Here is a 21996-nt window from a genome sequence, read left to right on the forward strand (position 1 = left end):
TATTCTTCACTCATGTTATGAGTGTTGCATAGTTTGCCCACCAGAGGGCGGTCTGCAGCTCCAGAGTTGCAACAGCGCCAGAAATCCACAAAGAAGAAAGCGATCAGCCAAGCCACCCAGGTGAGTCTGTCGTTCGTCATGTGAAATGATTGTAGATTTAGTTCATACACTGTATATAAAAACGGTGTGGTAGTTCTAGTTAACGGTCCTATCATTATCACTTCTAAATATTCTGCAGCATCACTTACAGCCGCTCATGCATTGCTATTAGATTAGATTAGCCACAAAGCTAATACCATGTTTATCAGTGGAAGAACGCGAACGTTAATAAGAGGTCGAACTATAAAGTTAGCGTTTAGTGCTTATTCTATTGCGGTGTGTTTCCCACATAATGACCGCGTAATGGGCCTTTCACACAGGACGCGGTATGCACAGCGCTTGGCCGCTGGGTTTAGCGTTGCCCTTCAGATACAACGCGATTTGCCCTGCTCTGCGCTATGGCGTAGGCGGAGTTTTAAAAACTTTTAGCGGGAGCTCTTTCATAGTCTGTTGTTCCTCTTTTCGGTCAGCAGCAAACATGTATCTGTCCCGTTGTAAGAAGCGAGCGATAGCGCTAGTCCTGCTGATGAGAATCAAGAGAGAATCAAGGAAGAAGATGCTACCCTCAGGCCCAGGGAACAATTTGGTGAATTCAGGCTGGTTACGTTACTCTAACGCTAATATAGCTTCCTTTTTAGCAGGCCCCTTAAATGCTTGCTATTAACTTGTTTGAAGGTGGTTCTTCTCAAAATTGACAGCGGTGTGTTCATGGCACTAATGTTAACCATTTTGATTCAGACTGCACAAAGAGAAGAGGAGAAGATATACGGGTCCGTTGTGAATGTGTCTGTGAGGGCAAATATAGTGTAGTTACAGTAACTACAGTAGGTGCGTCAGAAATGATTAAATCAGAGGGGACATGTAAATAAATGTGAGCTGAACAAGCGCTTTTTTCTTTTCTTTTTTTTTCTTACATATTGTTTCAAAGCAGCTTTACAGACATAACAGGAAAATGTTGAAATAATATTGTTAAATATAAGTAGGTAATACCTATTGCTTGACAAATAAAAAAATATATATATATTTCTCATTTTTGCCTATGTAGGAGATCCCTGTTTATTATTATTATAATTCTAATGATGACATGAGTAATGATACATGGTGATATTATTAATACACATGCTTATTCTTTCTATGTCTCTCTTTCTGCCCTACAGATGGCTGAAAAAGGTGAATGATGTAGCAGCAAAAGTGTGGGACTACTTCTGCAAATACTTTAACTTTAGTATTATAATTTATTTACAGTACACACACAGACTGTTAAAATCAGCTTCAACTGGAAGAAAGTAAAAGTGTTAAATGTTTAAAATCAGACTGTTTTTTGATCGTTAAAAAATATATACTTTTGATGTGCAATTGTTTAGTGATTGAGACCGTAATCTAAGGCTTTTTTTTACATAAATCCCTTCTGGAAAATGGTTTATACAGCCCACATACATAGAACAGGCAGATATTTTGCCATTGAATGTTATGTAAGTGCAGCTTATAGGAAATGGGTCTAATATCCAGTTTATTTTCAAAATCAAAATATCGGCTTATAAATCGGCTCTTTTCAAGTTAATATCGGCATCGGCATCGGCCCCCAAAAATCCATATCGGTCGGGCTCTAATCTCCAGATTCCCGTAAGGCCCTACAGCGGTTTCTGGGGTTCGCCAATTTCTATCAGCATTTCATACGTAATTTCAGCCAACTAGCCTCACCTCTGACAGCCTTGACCTCTCCCAGAACTCCGTTCAGGTGGTCGGATGCAGCTGAGGCTGCGTTCACTAACCTCAAGAACCGCTTCGTTTCAGCTCCCATCCTTGTGGCCCCTGATCCCACACGGCAGTTCGTGGTGGAGGTCGACGAGTCAGAGGTGGGGGTAGGAGCAGTGTTGTCCCAACATACTGCTTCGGACAATAAGGTCCATCCTTGCGCGTTTTTCTCACATCGACTATTTCCTGCCGAATGTAATTATGACATTGACAATAGAGAGTTGTTGGCTGTCAAATTAGCATTAGAGGAATGGCGTCACTGGTTGGAGGGTTCAGGGGTTCCCTTTATTGTTTGGACCGATCATAAGAACTTAGAATACATTAGAACTGCCAAAAAACTCAATTCCAGGCAGGTTCGGTGGGCACTTTTTTTCGGTCGTTTTGAATTTACCCTATCGTACCGCCCGGGTTCCAAAAATCACAAACCCGACTCTTTATCACGTCTTTTTGATCCCTCCGCCCATCCGGTGACTCCCTAGTGTATTTTGCCTGAGAAATTAGTGGTCTCAGCACTCATATGGGAGGTCGGGTCGAAGGTCAAGACGGCCTTACAAGGGGTAACGCCTCCGTCCAGTTGTCCACCGAACCGTTTATTTGTGCCGGAGGAGTTAAGGTCTGAAGTTGTCCAGTGGGGGCATTGTTCTAATGTGGCTTGTCACCCAGGGATAAGTAGAACTAATGGGTTAGTTAGACAACGATTCTGGTGGCCACCTATGGCTCGCGACGCCCACGATTTTGTTTTGGCTTGCTCAGTTTGTGCCAGTGGTAAGTCATCTAACTGACCTCCTGATGGGCTTCTTCAACTGCTGTCTGTCCCTTCGAGACACTGATCCCATATCGCTCTAGATTTTGTTACCGCCCTCCCGTCCTCTAATGGCATGACGGTCGTTTTGACCGTAGTGGACCGGTTCTCGAAGGCGGCACATTTCATTCCCTTGCCCAAATTACCGACATCCAAGGAGACAGCGGTCACTGTTCTAGATCACGTCTTTTGGCTTCATGGCCTCCCGGTAGACGTGGTTTCGGACAGGGGATCTCAGTTTATATCCAAATTGTGGAAGAGTTTTGCAAATTGTTAGGAGCGTCAGTTAGCTTGTCTTCGGGTTATCATCCCCAAAGTAACGGAAAATCTGAGCGAGACAACCAAGATTTAGAGAGGACGTTGCGATGTTTTGTCTCCAAGAATCCTTCTTCCTGGAGTCAACAACTCTCTATGGTGGAGTACGCGCACAATTCATTGCCAGTGTCAGCTACGGGCCTCTCTCCATTTCAGTGTAGTGTAGGGTACCAGCCACCAGCCTTTCCCAGTCTGGAATCTGAAGTCGCGGTCCCCTCCGCTCACGCGTTTGTCCAGAGGTGCCACCGCACCTGGACCAGAGCCTGCGAGACTCTGCTCCGGGTGAGGGAGTGCACTAAGGCCAAGGCCGATCGCCAACGGTCAAAGCCTCCCATTTACGTCGTGGGTCAAAAGGTGTCGCTTTCTACTAGTAATATTCCTCTGCGTTCCTTTTCTAATAAATTAGCTCCCAAATTTATCAGCCCGTTCACTATCACCAAGATCATTAGTCCGGTGACAGTCCGCCTCAAACTACCTCCTGCGTACATGAGGATACACCCCGCCTTTCATGTGTCCAAAATTAAACCCGTGTTTTATGCACGTATTAATCCGCCTACTCCGGTTCCCCCACCGCCGCATCTTGTAGATGGGGAACCGACATATTCGGTTAATCGTATTCTGGACTCGAGACGGAGGGGACGAGGGTTCCAGTATCTGCTGGACTGGGAGGGTTACGGTCCGGAGGAGAGGAGTTGGGTGCCTGCTAGGGACATATTGGATCACTCCCTTATTGATGACTACAATCAGCAGGTAGGCCCTTCTGGGAACTCCAGGAGGAGCATCTGCTTCCAGTCTTTCCTTAATCCACCGTCACACATGGTCATTCACTGCACTCATGTGGTTGAGAAACGCTATAAACTATAGCTGGTTCCAGTTTGTTTGTTATGCCAGCAGGTGGCAACAGGTGACTGTCTTAAAGGGATAGTTCGCCCAAAAATGAACATTTCTATTCTATTTCTTCTCTTCCACGTCAGTCTTTGATGCATGTTCACAGTACCACAATGCATACGTGTGCACTGCTCTGCTTGTAAACAAGGCACAGCGCATTCAGGTTCTCCGTCAGAATGCATGCGTCAAGCATCTTAATTCGTGTTCTAAAGATGAACGAAGGTCTTACGGGTTTGAAACGACATTAATATTTGACTTCCTGTGGAAATTATTTGAAAATGTTCCAGTAGCAGAACTCTTTAGCGGCCAACAACCGCGTCTTTATTTGCGGCATTTAAAAAAAAAAAGTCAACAACCGGTGAATGGAGAACGCTGTGATTGGAGGTGTTGTGTCATGGGTTTGGTGATAATGGAGATGAAATGTGTTGTGTTATTTCATTCAAAAATAGGAGGTATGGCTATAACCATAATCAGTATATTGACCAAGATGGGGATAGTTTCAATGATTGCTTCCATGTTGGATGTCTGAATATAACATTTATGCATTTAGCAGACGCTTTTATCCAAAGCGACTAACAGTGCATTCAGGCTATCAATTTTTACCTATCATGTGCTCCCAGGGAATCAAACCTCCAACCTTGCGCTTGATAGCACAATGCTCTACCAATTGAGCTACAGGAACACTGTGACTCTTAGGTGCCTCTAATGGGCAAGTGTATTTCATTAATGGGCACTGCATTTCATTAGCTCTGTATTTGTACTCTGCATAATGAAAATAATAAAGTTTAATCTAATCTAATCTTATCTAAAAAAAAGTATGGGGCTTACAATTGGGCAGTACCAATGAACTAGAGTGAACCAGTGAACTTCGGGTGACATTTGACAATATGTCAAGGATGGCACAAACAAACAAGTATGATGAATGGCCATAAGGACACGTGCATTTAGGGAGAGGGTGAGAACAAGGCTGAAATGGAAAATGGTCCAAACTAGCGAGAGCCTACGATTAGAAAGTAAACCAAAAAGAGTTCAAATTAATTATAGCAAAACTAGGACTGTGTTTGCTCAGAGACATGCAGAGTTTTACTTAGCCATTGCTTTGGCTTTGTTTTGAACTGTTTACTTTGGTGGAGCAATAAACCATTTTTGTTGTAATTATGCACATACTCATTTCCTGCAGTATATCTGGGCACAGTAGCCTTTTCCTAATCTGTTTCGCCAGTATCCTATTATTAAAGGTTCAACTCAGGGTGGTTTTGACTGTTTTAGAAAATGGATGTGTCATGAGAGCATGAGAAAAGTGTCAACAGCGCGAGTCTCATGCTGAATGTGTAAGAGCTGGCAGCCCTGTGGTGATTGGTTCCTTGCTTCCTGGAATACTGTACTACTGTATAAAAATAGTACTGTATTCATAAAAACACACACAAACATGTCTCTTAAAAGGTTTAAATGTCAAAATTAGCATTTATTGTTTTGACAAGCGCACGTTTTTTCGACAGTATGTGCAAAGCTTTTTAAATCCGTGCTGAAACGTATGTACAATATGACAAACCAGTGCATTATATAGAAACTTCACAGCAGAGAATCTGACAGGTGCCCAAGACTTATGGTCTTCATCTGAGAGTGAGGCTTCATTATCTTGCATGTTTTCACCAAATTATTTAGTTTTTGTGTCACTGAAAGATGAATGCAGTTGATTGTTATATGTTATACAATAGAATCTTGGCATCCTATTCAACAAAAAAAAGTGTCTAAATGACAAAAAAATGAGAGTGGATGTTGACTTCGCAGTGCAAAATATGAGTCTGTGAACACCTTTTAAACCCACACAGCAAAAACTAATTTCATGCCAACTTTAAAGAAAAAATAGCTTCTTGTGTTGAAATGACAGTTATATAATAACACATATCATACACATAAGGCAGTACCACATGAATAAGAAACAAAGCCCTTTTTCTGAAACTTGCACAACACTGTTCACATCTTTGCATGCATTCTTTTTTTTTGCTTTACTAGGAAAAAAAAACTCAATTGATCAGTTTTCACCAACAAATGAGTGCTCATTTAAACCACCAATTAAATAAAATAAAGAATAATTAAATTATATTTTTGAATCGTAAAGCAGAAAAACAGAATTGGCAAACACTTTCTTTCTGTTCTCTTTCTCTAAATATAACATAAAATATAAAATAAAATATTCACATTTGGGGGTTAAACTGGACATTTGGCAAAAACAGGAACATTTTGAAAACTGACAAATTGTGGTGCTTTGCGCTGATCAAAATATTTCAATGGCCTTGCAATTTGCTTACATCGTTTTTAAGGATAAGTAAAAAATGGACTTAAAAAGAAACCCCCCTGAAAAACCAACAAACAAAACAACAACAACTGTGGAAGCAGAAACAATGCAACTACCACAAAACAATGGCTTAATGAATCATTAATTAATTACAAATGTATTCATGCTTTAATCTTGCTTTAATTCTTCTTCCCATTCAAAGACCCAGAGCTTCATAAATTAAGGCACTCTTACACTCTATATGTATCTTTGATTGCACCCTTTGCAATATCTGTAATTTAGTCTCCTTTTGCATTTTGTATAATTTAACCACACATGTATGTGTGTGTGTGTGATATTTATTGGGATTCATAACCTACATTTTCTATATTGTTAAAAAACTCTCTTCTACTCCAAATTAATATAAAGAGTCATTTTTAGACTAATCACCTGAAAAGTACAAGCACCTTGTCTTTCTGGTAATCTCCAAATATTTCTGTTTGTTTGATCTTCCTGACAACAGCAACACTGACTTAACCAATGGTGTGAGTTTAGGGCGGGGCTACTGACCAATAGGAGAGCGTTTGGGAATCCTGTTTGGAAACAGTCATTATTTAGTTTGGTGCCGTTATAGAGGTGCATGAATTACACTCTTTAGCTTTAACATTTCTGTTTCAGTCAAGTAATTGTTTTCCTTATATTTACACATGGCAAAAATTGAACAAGAAAGTGGGCTGTCCAATTTGATGATTCCAGACATTCACTGCAACCTTCTGGAATGCCTGAGAAATACTGTGGGCAACGACACGCTTTCTACCTCAGGAAACAAGACTGAATACAGATGTTGAAATCATTTTGATAAAGCAATTACTTTATCATCAACATGGTATTGCAAACATTACTTTATATACACTTTAAAGCTTTACATTTACAGTACAGACCTTTCCCTCTTCATACTTGAAGACAAAAAGTGTGAAAAACATCAGTGCCAAAAAACTGCTTGAACAGTGAACAAAAAGAGGAATGTGCCAATAATCATAGCCCATAACACCAATCAAAACAAATGCTTTGAAATGAAAAACGTCACTGTACAGCGCTTCGTCAAAACAAGCTCTAAGAGTGAGTTACTGGAATAAACCTCTTGTGAAATACCAGTGTATGGTTCTGATTACGGGATTGCAGATCTCTGTAGATGTTGTCAGGACAGGTTTCTGGTCCTTGCTATGCTGATGATGAATGGCATTGGAGGATTACAGAGGAGTGTCTGAGGTTGGCTGGTGGGGTGTTGAGTTCAGACAAGATGAACCTTTGGTGCTTTGCTGTCCCAGCTTGACTCGTGGTTTGGCAAAATGTCCACCAATCTTGTGGCATCTCAGAGGTTTACTCGAGTTCACATTCAGTCGAATTTTGCAGTGAGCATGAGCAACATGAAGATTCAAACGTTTCAAGCAAAGCGCTGGGTTCTCTTTGCTCTACAATACTTTAGTTGTGAACCCATTTGTCCTACATGACTCTGATCTTGATATTTCTGAACGTTCCTGGTGATGCTTTGTGATCTCCATGACCTTGGCTAGCGGTGAAGTTTGAGTTGACCTGAGGGCTGGAGGCTACAGATCCACAAGCTTCATTTCGAGTCTTTCATATCTTCCTTCATGTCCTCGACTGTTTTTCTCTTGAAGAATCCAGCCTGGAGGAGAGCATTCAACATAGTCAACATTCAACACCACTGTGATACTGTGAGTGTGTAGAGGAATTAACATACGTAAATTAAAATGCTCACCTTCCATAGAGCAAAGATGACAAGTGCCAGAATTAAGAGTCCTATCAGAATACTAAGGATTATAATCCATAGTGGGATTCCACTTCGTATGTCTTTGGTGACTTGAATCCTCACCTGCAGTACAGATATAACACTAGTCACTATTTAAAAGCTAAAAGTACTGTCAAGCTAAGGAAAGCCAGTCTCCTCTAGGCTTATATCGAAATCCTCAGAAATGTTTCTTTACAAATCCTTATTTTGTCCTTCTAATTCATGACCAGTGTTTTGTTTCGATCACTCCTCTGGACTTCCGCATTCGTTACTTCTCACCAGAGCTCAAGCTACGCCTACTTCATCCTCTTCAATCCTCTGAGGACAACAGTTAGCAGAAGTTAGAGATTATGGTTTATAAAGTTTTAAACACAGATTTTTTTTTTTCCACAAATGCTCCAATTGACTTCAGAAGACATTTATTCACCCCTGGAATCACGTGGAGCAATTTTTATGATGGATGGATGCACTTTTTGGGTTTTCAAAATCACGACCTTCATTCACTGCCATTATAAAGCTTGGAAGAGCCAGGACATTTTTTGAATATAACTCTAATTGTATTAATCTCTAAGAAGAAAGTCTTACACACATGGGATGGCTTGAGGGTAAGTAAAAAAAGTAAATAAATATCTTTAAGGTTGTTTGAATTGCTGCTTATATTTATATTAGTGCAATATCCAGGTCTTGATCATTTTCATACCTCTCTATTCTTGACGTTGTCATTTAACACATACAGGTTCGCCTCCTTGGTCTCCAGGTTGGCATCAACGGCCATGTGAATGTTGGAAAATTCTCCCTATAGGGGAATTATTACTATTACTACAGCATACTGACAGATCACACGCGCAGCAGAACTGAGACAGTAAATGAGAAGATGAAGGACGTACTTTAATGAAGGTGGGTCGCCACACTCTGAACGTGGTGTTGATATGCCTTAAACCTCCAGGTGGGATGGAGCAGTTTAATGTCATGCAGGGATTTACTTTTTCTTTGCAACTCTGAAAGAGAGAAAAATGATATGAGTAAAACACTTACCATCAGAAATCCATTTCACATATTCATGAGAAAAGCCCTGCTTACTCACCAAAAGATATACACTCAAGGTCTCTTTTTTAGGATTCACTGTATAAGCATTGTCAGGCTTAATCCGTAAAGGGTTAATCAGGGTGTTGGTATTACAGCTGATGCCCTGTAAGAATGAAATGAGGCAGTTTTAGATCTGTCACGTACTGTAGTCAGTGCCACAATAGCTTTAAGGAATCTGAGCACCCACCGGTGAGGGGCTGACATCTGTCAAGTACAGCAGCATGTTTTTGACAGGCGTTTGATATGGAAATATTATGTTGAGCAGCAGTTCAGGACTCGGCATTTTAGGATCAACCTCAATCTGTTGAACAACAAAAGAGAAATCAATCAGAAATTGATAATAACTGAGCATTCACATTCGAACCAGTTTAAGTGAATCTAGATCACAACCACACCCAATGCCAGTTTGTCATTGGCATCAGACTCCATTTGACTCCAAGATGACTCCTCAGCCATGCAGTATCTTAGTTTAGCCATTGTCCAATTTTAACTGCTATGACATAGACATAGTTCTCTTTAAAAGTTCCTCATTTTGTTCACATGATGCCCTGAAAGAAGTGATTCAAACTCCAGATTGACGTTTTGAGTCTTACCTCGTAGTTGATCTTCACCTCATCCCCGATCAGACTAGTGTGGTTGAAAACACTGGGTATCGTATCCTTCTCTTTTAATATGATGTGGTCCTCCTTCATATACTTTTTACTAGGATAAAAACATATTGAGACTCTGACCAGCTGTCCTCATGTTTATATAATTTGAACACAATATGACATTTAATTACATTTCACTATGCAAATGACTTTATATATGTTAAGTCAATTTTAGATACATTACACTCTTTAAAAATAATCGCGCCTCACGATGCCATAGAAGAACTTTTTTTGTCTAAATGGTTCCATAAGGAACCTTTAACATCCGAAGAACCTTTCTGTTTCACAAAAGGTTCTTTGTGACGAAAGAAGGCTCTTCAGATTCTGAAAAGGTAAGAAAGAGATGGTTCTTTAAAGCACCTTTGACTCAATGGTTCTTCTATGGCATTGCTGTGAAGAACCTCTTAAGCACCTTTATTTTTAAGAGTGTACAGAATGAAATGACAGACTGAATAAATCTCATCTGTCAATGCATTCACTTTACTTAGCTCAGTTCTGCTCAGATGCTTATTTTGGCAAAGCTGATTGGTTGGTTTAAAAAGCCACTCACGCATCGAATCTCAGGTCGGGTTCAAGCTGCACAGGGATGACGATGCTTACAAAGTTGTCTTTTAAGTCTGAATCTGTCTCCTCACTGTCACTGCAGTCAAAATAATAATTATACATCAAAATACTGTACCCCTAATCAATGCCACTCAATAAAAAACTAAAAAGGTAATTGTGACTTTTCATCACAGAATTCTGAAACTTTTCTCACAATCTGTGAGATATTAATTTGCAATAACAAGTTATAAAGTCAGAATTGTGTGATATAGAGTACAGTAAAGTCGCAATTGTGTGTTATAAAGTCAGAACTGCAAGATTTAACAATTTGACTTTTTATAACTTTTTTTATAATTTTATAATTAAAAATAGAATTTTATACATGTTTTATAATTCTGAAGCCAGAATTGCGAGATTTAATTTCGCAAATGCGAGAGAAAAAATTCTAAATTACAAGAAAAAAGTCAGAACTGCAAGATTACAGCTTGAAATTCTGACTTTAGTTTTTGCAGTTGAGTTCATTTACAATACTGAGAAAAAAAATCATAACTGCACCATAAAAAGTCACAATTCTCTTTTAAATTTTTTATTTAGTGATGGAAATGGGCTTCCATATTATTCTCTGTTTAGTTGACTCAAACACATTAAAAAGTGGATTTAATGTGGCATAATTCTTACGTGGTTGCAGTAACATTGATCACAATCTTTTCAGGAATATGAGAGGCATTAGGCTCAAACTGGATTCTGAAGCTTTCCTGTTGGATCAACATGATAAGCGTGTGAACAGAACGAGATATGATAATGCACATTATTTTATCTTGTTAATTCAATAGTAAGAGGCAAATCTAACCTTTTTGCCAGTTTTAAGAAAAGGATATCCAACTGCACATACTATTCTGGTATGATTCGTTTCACACTCTTTATCTTTGGGCTGCAAGAAAAGTGACAACAGATACAAACTGTTTTTGAAAATAAGCTTCCATTGAAAAATTGTGCTTTCATTTAAATTAATTTAAATGTTCTTGCCATATTACAGATATATTACAGACAAATCCTACCTCGACATTCACATAGTGGATATTTCCCGTGTGGCTCAGTGTAACCTTAGAATTATAAGCACTGTCTCCGCTGTTGTGGATGTCGATGCTGACATTAAACTTCTCCTGGTTGCTTTTTTTTATGAGAAGTCTGTTGAAATACATGGAGATGGACAAAGTCAATCTGCATCTAGTGCTCTAGTTGGCTTCTATTATTTCGCTGTAATGTCTTGCAGAGAAATCTGAGGCTGATGGCTTTGACAGAACAACTTGTTCTGGACCTGTTCTCTCAAAAGTCAACAGTAGGGGGCAGCAGACAACAGGAAATTACAAAAATGCATGAGCATAAACAAGGAATCATGTACACGAATAATACAGCCACTTCAGATAATGTCATATTTATCTGATTCGTCATTTCACATATATAACAATATCAAAGAATGAAGCAGAAAGACAGAAACAGGACGATTTAACTGACCTCATATTAAAAGCTATTAATAATACCTTGAGATCTTTGCAGTGGCTTTAAGGTGTAGATTAGCAACACACTTGTCCTTAATCCCACAGTCCACTAATGCAATCTAGAGCAAAGAAAATACACAGAAACTTAATAACGGACTACTTAATTTGACGTGCACGAATGGTCGTAAAAACAAGCTTCAAAAGCATCTTCATCTCTTTAAGTTTGCCAAACACTGTTGGTCTGAAACAGTATCTTCTGTAGAGATTCAGCTATTGTTTTACATCCTTTTCCAACAATGTCCTGCAACTGCAACAACAATTAAGCCAAATATTTCCCACAATTATTTGTGTCAGGAATTGTTATCCTGCTCCAGTGCTTTAGAAGAACTTGAGGGAGTAGCAGAAGCAAACACTCAGTGAAGTTTCCAGGAAAATGTGCTCTTCCTCCTGATAACCTTATCTTGTGAGCTTGTAAAGCTGTCTCCTTGGGTTTGTGTGTGTGTGTGTGTGTGTGTGTGTGTGTGAACACAAAGTTATGTAAGAAACCTCCAGTTCTGGATGGACTGCATTGGAGTAAAATTAGGACTCATTCCAGCCTCTAATTTATGTATCACTTATTTCCCCCTTTATTACTGTAGCGCTTTGTACGAAACAGTGTAAAAACCTTTTTACATTGATAAACAAAAAAATAATACTTCGAATGATGCAACAGAATTTAATTCTGCTGTAAAACGCTCTGAAAGAACAAGGATAAATATTCACTATTCAGTTCAGTTAAATAACTGTGTAAAGTCAATGAATGCATAAAGTCCATGCCTATAATACAAATATGATATCACCTGCTGTGTTTCTAATTCAGGGGTTCGTACAGTAGTTACACTAGGGGGCGCTCGGGATTTAATGGCCTCTGGAGAAAAATTGTACAAAATATTTTAAAGCTACATTGTAATTGAATATTTAACACAATTATGTTTTTATGTAGATATTTATTTAACATTTGAATTCACAAAAATGGTTTTTGCTTTCTAAAAACTGGTCAGAATTCATGAGATTAATATTTTATTTATTTAGAATAATAATTTTGAAAAATATATTCAAATTTTCTACTTAAATACTTATATAATAAATATATATAATTTATTTATTATATAAATATATCTAAAATATATATTATATATAAAATATATTACATATATTTTTAATATATAGAATATCTATATCTATCTATCTATCTATATATAAATATATATATATATATATATATATATATATATATATATATATATATATATATATATATATATATACAGTATATTTTTTTTAATACTTAAATATATTATATTTAAAATATATGTATGACAACATTTGAGTTTAATATTAAAACCTAATGTTATTATACATTTGCAATATATTATTTAATTTGTAAACAACATATCTTTATAATATCATGGTAGATATTTTTGAAATATTTTGTGAAATTTTATTTAATTTCTATATTTAAATCAACATTTTAAATATATTACTTAATTTGTAAAAAAAAAATATAAATACATTTTGTAAACAACATGTTGTTAATTTCATGCTTGACATTTTTTTAATATTTGATGATGACTGATCATTTATATTTTCCTCTCATGTTATTATACATAACAAATAATATTATAATAACATAACATATTGTATACATATAGAAATATTTAATTTGTTAACAACATGTTGCCTTTATAATTTAATACTTAATATTTAACTAAATTTCAAAATAAATTGTAAAAATCACAAGGAAATTGTTCAGATTCGTTTAAAGTGTTTAAAGTGTCTTTTCATGTTTATGTTTAAAAAAAGAATTACATTTAAATGAATAAAGTCATCATAAAAATAAAAAAACCACTTAATGACATGACATTACTTCTGTCAGTCCTTCCAGCTTCAGCGAAATAATCTGATTATAACTGCGAGTGAGAGAGCAGCTCAGCATGGAGAAAGTCTCACAGTGCTTGTAAAATTAGAGAGACTTCATTAGCCGCCCACATTCTCTCTTCTGTAACGAGTGTTAGCAGCCACACATACAGTAAAACCTCCGGCTTGGACAGAGGAAGAGAGCATGAGATCTTACAGTCTTGTTGAGTGACGTCGGTAATTCCCCGTCTAGAACTGGACCCGAGTCTTCATCCGCTAAACCGAATTCCAGCGTGACCATAATGGGGTCTCTGAAATCCAGTTTATCCTGTGGGGGATAATAAAGGATGTTGCAAATTTTTGTCAGCTTAACTGTCTGTCTAGCAACTCATAAACAGACTGAAATGTCATAGTAATGGTATCAGATTCATTCCGTTGCTAGCAGCCACCATTATAAACTATATATTATTGGCTTAAGTCATATTCTCATATTGATCATGCAGTATTGTAGCCGTCCATCATTGACACAAGGGGGCATCACTTCTTCTGCTCAGTTTTCTCACAGACTGCACACTTCCTCTAGATCTCAGGGGGCATGTATGCAGTGAAGCAGGACGTGCTGCGCTCTCTCGATGGAGGCTGGGCTGGTTTTACTGGCCTCAGGCCTTTGATCAGAGAAACTCTGGCTTTTATTAAACTCAAGTCCTCTGGTTTCAAACGCTTCCTTTTATGCTCTTTATCTACTGAGAGATGTTAATTATAACGTAATCTAGATCAGAGTTAAAAAACGACAGACAGTTTATGGTTTCAGAGAAGAGGAGGGACTGGTTTTATAAGAAGCTCGTCTGGAGGGAAGAAGCTTTTATCCAAAGTAACACATAAAAAATATTGTATTATTATTATTATTTTTTTTTTTTACAGATTTTCATAAATATTATTATTCTTTATATATTTTCGGTTGTACCACATGACACTTTGAACCTTGCCTTGTCATAAAAAGGTCAAATCATCTGACACATGATTTACTGTAATTTCCTGTTTCAACACATCAGAGTTCTTCAAATATTTGTAATTTTTAAACAAAACTGCTTCAAGAAACAGTAATAATAATTATTATTATTAACAAAAACCATAAAAAATCCTTTTCATTATTTGAAATAAAACAAACATTAAATTCAATTAAATTAAATATACAAAAGACATTTAATATTAAAAAAGTATTTTATTTCAGCTAGCTGCCAATACAACTTTTTCAGTTAAATTGAATTAATAAAATAACTGCAATTTAAATAAATAAATAAATATATATAAATATATATATATATATATATATATATATATATATATATATATATATATATATATATATATAATATATAATATACATGTAAGAGTTGTATTTCTTCATTATAATATCAGGACGGTTGTATCACCCTGACATTTTTGTCTTTTGGCTCCCTAAACATATCACAATTCAGAAGTTGTATTTCAGTTGAAATTCATTTCAATTCAGAAACTTCATCCATTTAAAGAGGTGTATTTCTTTATTATAATATCAGGACGGTTGTACCGCCCTGACATTTTGGCCTTTTTTAATGTTTTTTATGCACTAAACTGTTGTTCTAAAACGTAGCTTGTTACCGGAAAGGCTACTGAGAACTCTAGTAGCGTTTCTTCTTTATATACACACGTACACACAACTGAACATAAAGAAGCTAAAAATCACATGACAGAAGTTTGTGCGACCCTCTTGGGTAAAAAAGACTGATTTACTTGCCGACGTGTAGAAGGTGTGCTCTCTGCAAAACTGGTCCACGATGGACTCGTTCTTCTGAAGCCTCCTGTTGTCCGTTTCGTTAAACCGTCCTCTAGCAATCGCTCTCAGCGAGTCAAGAGTCAAACTGTACCTGATGACTGGAGCAAAACACCCTTTGAAAAAGCTAAATTGGAAAGATTTGACTGACAACCCATAAAGCTTGCATCACTTCCTCACCCGTTTCTGTGTGCGTGTGTTTGTCAGACTTGATTCGATATTGGAAGCACACTTCGGTCTTCACACATACTGTGGTCCTCCCTTGAACCTGACAGGTCTGCTGCAGATTGATCTTGTCAGGGTCAAAGGTCATATTGGCAAGAAGCTCTGCGACATCCCGAGACCTGGATTAAACAAATACAACAAGATGTTTACTTGAACGGAGGATTAATAGGCAGCTCGTTGTGCTCTGTGCAAGAACAGCTGGTTCGTAGATCATAGACTGAGTTCAGTTTTACTAAACGCTTCAGGTGGCCTCCAAAAATACAATGTGTGGACAATTACAGGCAAATTGAGAGCTCCTAAAAGGCTGGGTGGTGCAGTTTAGGGAGTGAAGATGGCAGAGGTCACTAGACTCCATGGCTTTGCTCTACAGTCGCAGGGTTTCCACGTTTAGGGGTCATTTTGTGGCCGTTCTGGAATCTGTGATCTCTATAGGGGATCTAAGAGAGGAAATGCTGCCAAGTGTTTATCTGATGGTTGGAGGCACTCTCACACAGTTTCACAGGGGCCAGCCGAAATAGGTCCCTGACGGACAAGCCTCTGCGATGTGGGATGTTTAGGCTTGGGTCCAAATTCGAGACAGCTGCTGCGGGGTGGGAACGAGGAAGCTGGACGTCCAGAGGGTAGTGGGTTCAAGTTACATACCCATGACTTTATTTTAGCCCTGGACATTAGTGGGAATTTGAAATGCAGTACTACAGGACATATTGAGAGGCATAAATTCAACGAAAGTTCACCAGAAAAGCGCGGCTCCTCCTATTCCTCCGATAGTGACGTCGATGATGCCGTCATCATTCAAATCCATGATGCCGTGTATCGACTGGCCGAAGAACTTCATGCTCTCTCCGTCTCCTCCAGCGGCAATGCGCTAAACACAGACATAAACAGATCATATTTAAAGACGGCTGATTGCTGAAGGAGTTTATGAATGTAGAGCAGGGTCTTAAATAGGGCCGCAACACTGCAGGAGGTTCGTTACCTGTACATACTTCTCCTTTATTGATTTCTTAGAGCCGTGGTAAATATACACCGCCCCTCTGTGGTCGTTTTCCAGAGGTGATCCGATCACTATGTCACTGAACCCGTCCAGGTTGAGGTCGGGGACGGCAGCAATGGCCGTACCGAAGCGTGCGCCGCAGGGCTCGTTCTTATTAACGCTCTTACAGTTGCTCTGGGAGTGAGACGTACAGCACGTCTGATTCACCGGCTTCAGCGTCAGCTCGTGTTCAAACAGCCCGCTCTGAGGAGTAACAACCAGACAAAGAAGATATGGGGAAAAAATGAAGGTTCGGACCCAGCCAGTCATTAGCTTCCATCCAAAGTTATGCAGGAAATCCAAATAAACTGTTTCCATTCCATGTGTTCAAGAGAACAAAACTGTCACCTCCAACTGAAGCAAAGTACTAATAATAAAAATGAAAGTTGCTGCAACTCTCCTATGTAAAAAAATGATTAGCGCCTCAGAGAAGCTTACTGTGTGATCAATATGACAAACTTGTTCAACCGACTTAAACGTAGGGTGACCATATACGCTGTACATACGAGACATGTCCTGGCCAGGATTTTAATATTGCCTAAAATATCCAAAGCAGTTTGACCAATAACATGCAGGTATTGTATATAGTAGGGCTGTGTAAAAAATCGAATGTGATTTTCATGCGCATCTCGTCAGTAAAGGCACTCCTGTGGTTAGAAGTACATCTCCAGCATAGTGCAGATCAGGGTTGCCAGGTTTTCAAAACAAATCCTGCCCATTTGCTTCTCAAAACTAGTCCAAAACTAGCCCAATCGCGTTTCCAGGAGGTTCCCCGATAAAAATTGCATCCCGGGGCTAAAATACAATTTGTTTTGGCAGGGTTGCCTTGGTAAAATTTGTATTTTAGGGGCTAAACATCAAGTTTTTGGTATTGGACTCGCTTCGACCCACGGACATGAAAAACAACCATGGACTCGGCAACACTGGTTCAGGTGGAGCGGCATTTACTACACAGAGCGGTAGTCTACCGAACAGGCTACACAAAATCGCTTTCAAAATCGACAAAGAATCGCCTGTGATTTTGAAATCGATTTTGTGTGGATTGTCAGTGAACTACGGCTCTATGTAGTAAAGGCCAACCAGTGTTGCCAAGTCTGCGGTTGTTTTTCATGTTTGCGAGTCAAAGCAACCCCAATACAAATAACGTGATGTTTAGCCCCTAAAATGCAAATTTTACCAAGGGAACCCCACTAAAAAATGTATATTTTATCGCCCGGAACGAAATGCGATTTGGCTAGTTTTGAGAAGTAATTGGACAGGTTTTGTTTTGCAAACCTGGCAACCCTGATCTGAACGCATGTGCTGGAGATATACTACTAATCACAGGAGTGCCTTTACTGACAAGATTTGCAAGAATATTGCATTAGATTTTTTGCACAGCCCTAGTATATACGCTAATCGACCAGTCGTGTGGATGCTTGTGAGAAGGCGAGCTCTACAGAGAACGATCAGAGCAATGCAAATATGCGCACGTGATTGTTGATTTGTTTGCCTTGAGGTGTCACTACGCAGTACGCACCAATCAAAAAAAGACACTAAAGTGTGCAGCGATGCTTCAAGTCAAGCGAACGAACAAACATGCAAGAGCGATTCGAAAGCATAAGAGCTCTGCTCTCCTCTCTATAGCTTTGCTTCGATCGACCTGCACAGTGCAAACAGCCGAAAACTGACCAGGACGTGTCCCGTTTGAACAGCGCATATGGCCACCCTACCTAACTCTCGCAAAACTCCCAACTGATCCTTCGCAAAGACTCCCCACATTTAGTTACTGTCTGACTAAACTTGCCGCTCTCACACTACACAACATTGTGGAACAAAGAGGAAACTGAAAACACACAGACAGACAAGACTGAGCAGGTTACTTCTGGTATAAAATTACGTCTCAGATTCCAAATTTTGTCATTTGGTAAGAGATTCATGCAGCTGATGCTGTTTTGTTGCTCTTTAATGTGTCGTGACAGATCGCTATCACCTCAGTTCAACCGGCACGTGAACTGATCATGTCTTCTTTATTAGTTATAGAATACACAAAATAAACATGAACGAACATTAGAGGGTATCTTGTTTTAAGTGCATGTGGAAAGAAGTCATTACACACTATCTTCAAGTTTGAGTCCACCAGTGTTAATGTAATCTCCAATCTGTTCTGTTTGTTGAACAAAACGGCAGATTTGGTGTTATGATTGGTCAGATCACCTGTCAATCAAACTCCCTGCAAAGCTTTCCATTGAAATTAATGGATTTACACCATGTTACACCATAGGATCTTGAACATTCTTCTTAGGAAACACTGTAAGAAGGTCAAAGACTTTTAAGAGGTTTTAAGAGTTGAATTCATGTCTAGAGATTGTGTTTTGATTTAAAAATCATGGAGAAAAAGCATGAACAATATGTGCAATCAATACAGTTCTCCCTTGTAAACACTGACCAATGTACAACACCTCAAAACCGATGGAAACTGCTCAATTTAAGCCACTATTTGGAAGCAGTTGAAAGCAGGTGCTCCACAGAGGCTGGTATTTTGCTGGATATATTACAGTTTCATTAGATTTCCATTCCCATGATGCCAAGCTCCTACCCACGCTCTCCTTCCAGCCCTTCTCCTGCTCTGGGAGCACTTATCTCAGGCTGAACACCAACACAACACACACTCCCAGAGGACAGGTCCAGATTTACAGCTCCCACATGCTCTCAGCGTGGGATGGTGGCACTACACTCCCCTACACGTGTTTTCAGTATGTGGAATGAGGCATATCACACACAGATTAAAGACACATACACACCTCATTGAGTCTGTAAATGTAGACTTGACCTTTTTCGTCCCTCTCTGGACCCATATACATGGGAGCTCCTACCAGAAGGATGTCAGTGTAACTGTCACCGTCGATGTCATGCGTCTGGAGAACACTGCCGAAATAGGAGCCGATCTAAGAAGAACATGACACACTTAATGAATACCACTGAGAATTAAACTTCAATGGAAACATGCAGTAATGAACATCTTATAGAAATAATGGTAATGAAAAAACATTCAGAGATAAAAATTACATTACAGTAGTGGCAATTTGGGAAGGTACTGTAATATTCTTAATATTCATGAATATAAGTAAAAAAAACATATAATACAATAAATATAAACAATAAAATTTTTCTTAAAATGTATTTTATACACATTTATTTATCTTTTTTATTATTTTTTATTTTTTTGTCTCAATTTTGTTGTGGTCTGAACATATATATATATATATATATATATATATATATATATATATATATATATATATATATATACAGACATCCCAACCTGCAAAAAGTCATTTCAGGGAGGTATCCCAAAGACCCCCCTCCCCCCAAAAAAGGAAGCAAATACATCTCAGCTGTATTCACCTTCTCAGTGAGACTCCTTCTCCTTCTCTGAATGGGAGAAGGAGAACTTTGCCTCCTAAAATATTATTTCTATAAGCTATAGACCAATGTAATTATTCGTTAATTATGTTTAAATATGTAGATTACTTTTACTATTTATATAATCTGCTTATACAATTTATGTAAACTGCTTTTATTAATTTTCCATTGCAACTTTAAATAGGTCTAAAGAGTTTGTTGTTTTCATGTAGCCTTGGCAACTAGCCTGAATAATATGCAGATGAAATTAAACTTGTCAACTCACCTCAACATGCCTTTTGCAATCATTTAACCTGCCATGGGCAATGCTTGAGCAAGACTGTCATTATGTTTTACATCTATAAGACAGGGGTACACTTTCGTGTAGTCTGCCGTAAAATGTGTCTTATACTTTTTTTTTTTTTTTGTGGCACTTTCCCTCTGCCATGGTGCTCCTGTTTCTAGATAGATATAACTGATTAATTTTGTTCGGGAGAAGAGATGAAAGCCCGCCCACACTGACAATTGATTGGTTGATTTGCAGAAACAGGCCAATCAGGATGCTCTCTGTCTGACATGCGCTTCGCACACACGCACATTAGCACACACACGCAAGGTCTCTCGCTCCCTCTCCCTCTCCTCCGTGCGCGCGCTACACGGTTTGAAACACAGTATCTGTTTCGCATGCGCGCTTTTGCTCGCTCGGTCTAGATTCCGGGAGATTTTAACTCATTTGCGGGTCTCAGGGAGCCGCTTTCAATATGCGGGAGACTCCCGGAACTTCCGGGAGACTTGGTATGTCTGTATATATATATGTATATACATATATATATATATATATATATATACATATACATATATATATATATATACATATATATATATATATATATATATATATATATATATATATATATATATATATATATATATATATATATACATATATACATATATATATATATATATATATATATACATATATATATATATATATATATATACATATATATATATATATATATATATATATATATATATATATATATTAATAAAATAATAAACTAATTTAATAATAAAATACTAAACAATATATATTTCTAAAATATATTATTCGTGTTAAAATACATAATATGTTTATATACAACAATTTAAATAATTTCTTCATTTTCTTTTGAATTTGGTGTGGAATGTGATCTGAACCTGAACAAATTAAATTAGATAAATATATACTTTTAAAATCTAACTCTAAATCTGTTCTTGCAAGATCCACCCAAAACTGTTAGAGGTTGTGGTTATGAAGCTACCTGCTCTCCTTCCAGGGTCTGTGATATGGTGACATTTTCTCCGTCGAAGCGGTACACAGTGACCCGGCCGCTGTGGTTAAACCGTGGTGCACCAGTGATGTACAGCACACCGTGGGGTGTGTGTGCTGACTGCACATCATAACCTGCAAACAAGAAACCACACTGTAACCTTCACCATCACATAACTAACCCAACTTCACAGCCAGTTAAAGCAGTCTGCACGCCTAATACGAAACAGCTGGTGCCCAAATCATAAACTGTTTCTTTACAGCAGACATTGTGGGAATAATGCTAAAATAAACCAGCTTGACTGATTATCAATCTTTTTTCATAAATCAGCATTTGTGAAACAGTGCTTCCATGCAACTTGTTCTCCAAACACGTTCATTTCAACTTACTGCTTTTGTTTCTGGAGCGACAGCCTTAAAAGGGGATGTGCGGAGAGTGTGAGTGTTTGCACTTGGACTGTGAGTGTTTATGGGACAGCAGGAGATTGTGACAATGTGTTTAGACTACTAGGACCATACTGTCCTCTATTGTAAGCTTCCTTGTCTCTCCGAGGAGATTATTATGAAGGAAATAAAATTCCTGATATGTATATACAGCATTTTTA

The 21996-nt window shown here is 38.1% G+C and overlaps 1 protein-coding gene across 1 annotated transcript in view; it reads right to left on the reverse strand.

The window, feature by feature from the left end:
• Nucleotides 1-5295: 5295 nt before the first annotated feature.
• itga1 (integrin, alpha 1) overlaps nt 5296-21996 on the reverse strand; it is a 46219-nt gene continuing 29518 nt past the window's right edge. Inside the window, exons 12-30 of the mRNA XM_052567803.1 lie at nt 21384-21526; nt 19476-19619; nt 16636-16896; nt 16394-16524; nt 15615-15778; nt 15399-15535; nt 13839-13949; nt 11768-11844; nt 11285-11414; nt 11077-11157; nt 10905-10981; nt 10234-10323; nt 9627-9735; nt 9221-9334; nt 9032-9136; nt 8835-8945; nt 8648-8743; nt 7918-8031; nt 5296-7824 (exon numbers count right to left, since the gene is read on the reverse strand). Coding sequence (XP_052423763.1) covers nt 7762-7824; nt 7918-8031; nt 8648-8743; nt 8835-8945; nt 9032-9136; nt 9221-9334; nt 9627-9735; nt 10234-10323; nt 10905-10981; nt 11077-11157; nt 11285-11414; nt 11768-11844; nt 13839-13949; nt 15399-15535; nt 15615-15778; nt 16394-16524; nt 16636-16896; nt 19476-19619; nt 21384-21526 — 2258 coding nt within the window. The 3' untranslated portion in view covers nt 5296-7761. The remainder of the gene's footprint in view (nt 7825-7917; nt 8032-8647; nt 8744-8834; nt 8946-9031; nt 9137-9220; nt 9335-9626; nt 9736-10233; nt 10324-10904; nt 10982-11076; nt 11158-11284; nt 11415-11767; nt 11845-13838; nt 13950-15398; nt 15536-15614; nt 15779-16393; nt 16525-16635; nt 16897-19475; nt 19620-21383; nt 21527-21996) is intronic.

The sequence above is a fragment of the Carassius gibelio genome, chromosome B10 (genome assembly GCF_023724105.1).
Source record: "Carassius gibelio isolate Cgi1373 ecotype wild population from Czech Republic chromosome B10, carGib1.2-hapl.c, whole genome shotgun sequence".
NCBI lineage: Eukaryota > Metazoa > Chordata > Actinopteri > Cypriniformes > Cyprinidae > Carassius > Carassius gibelio.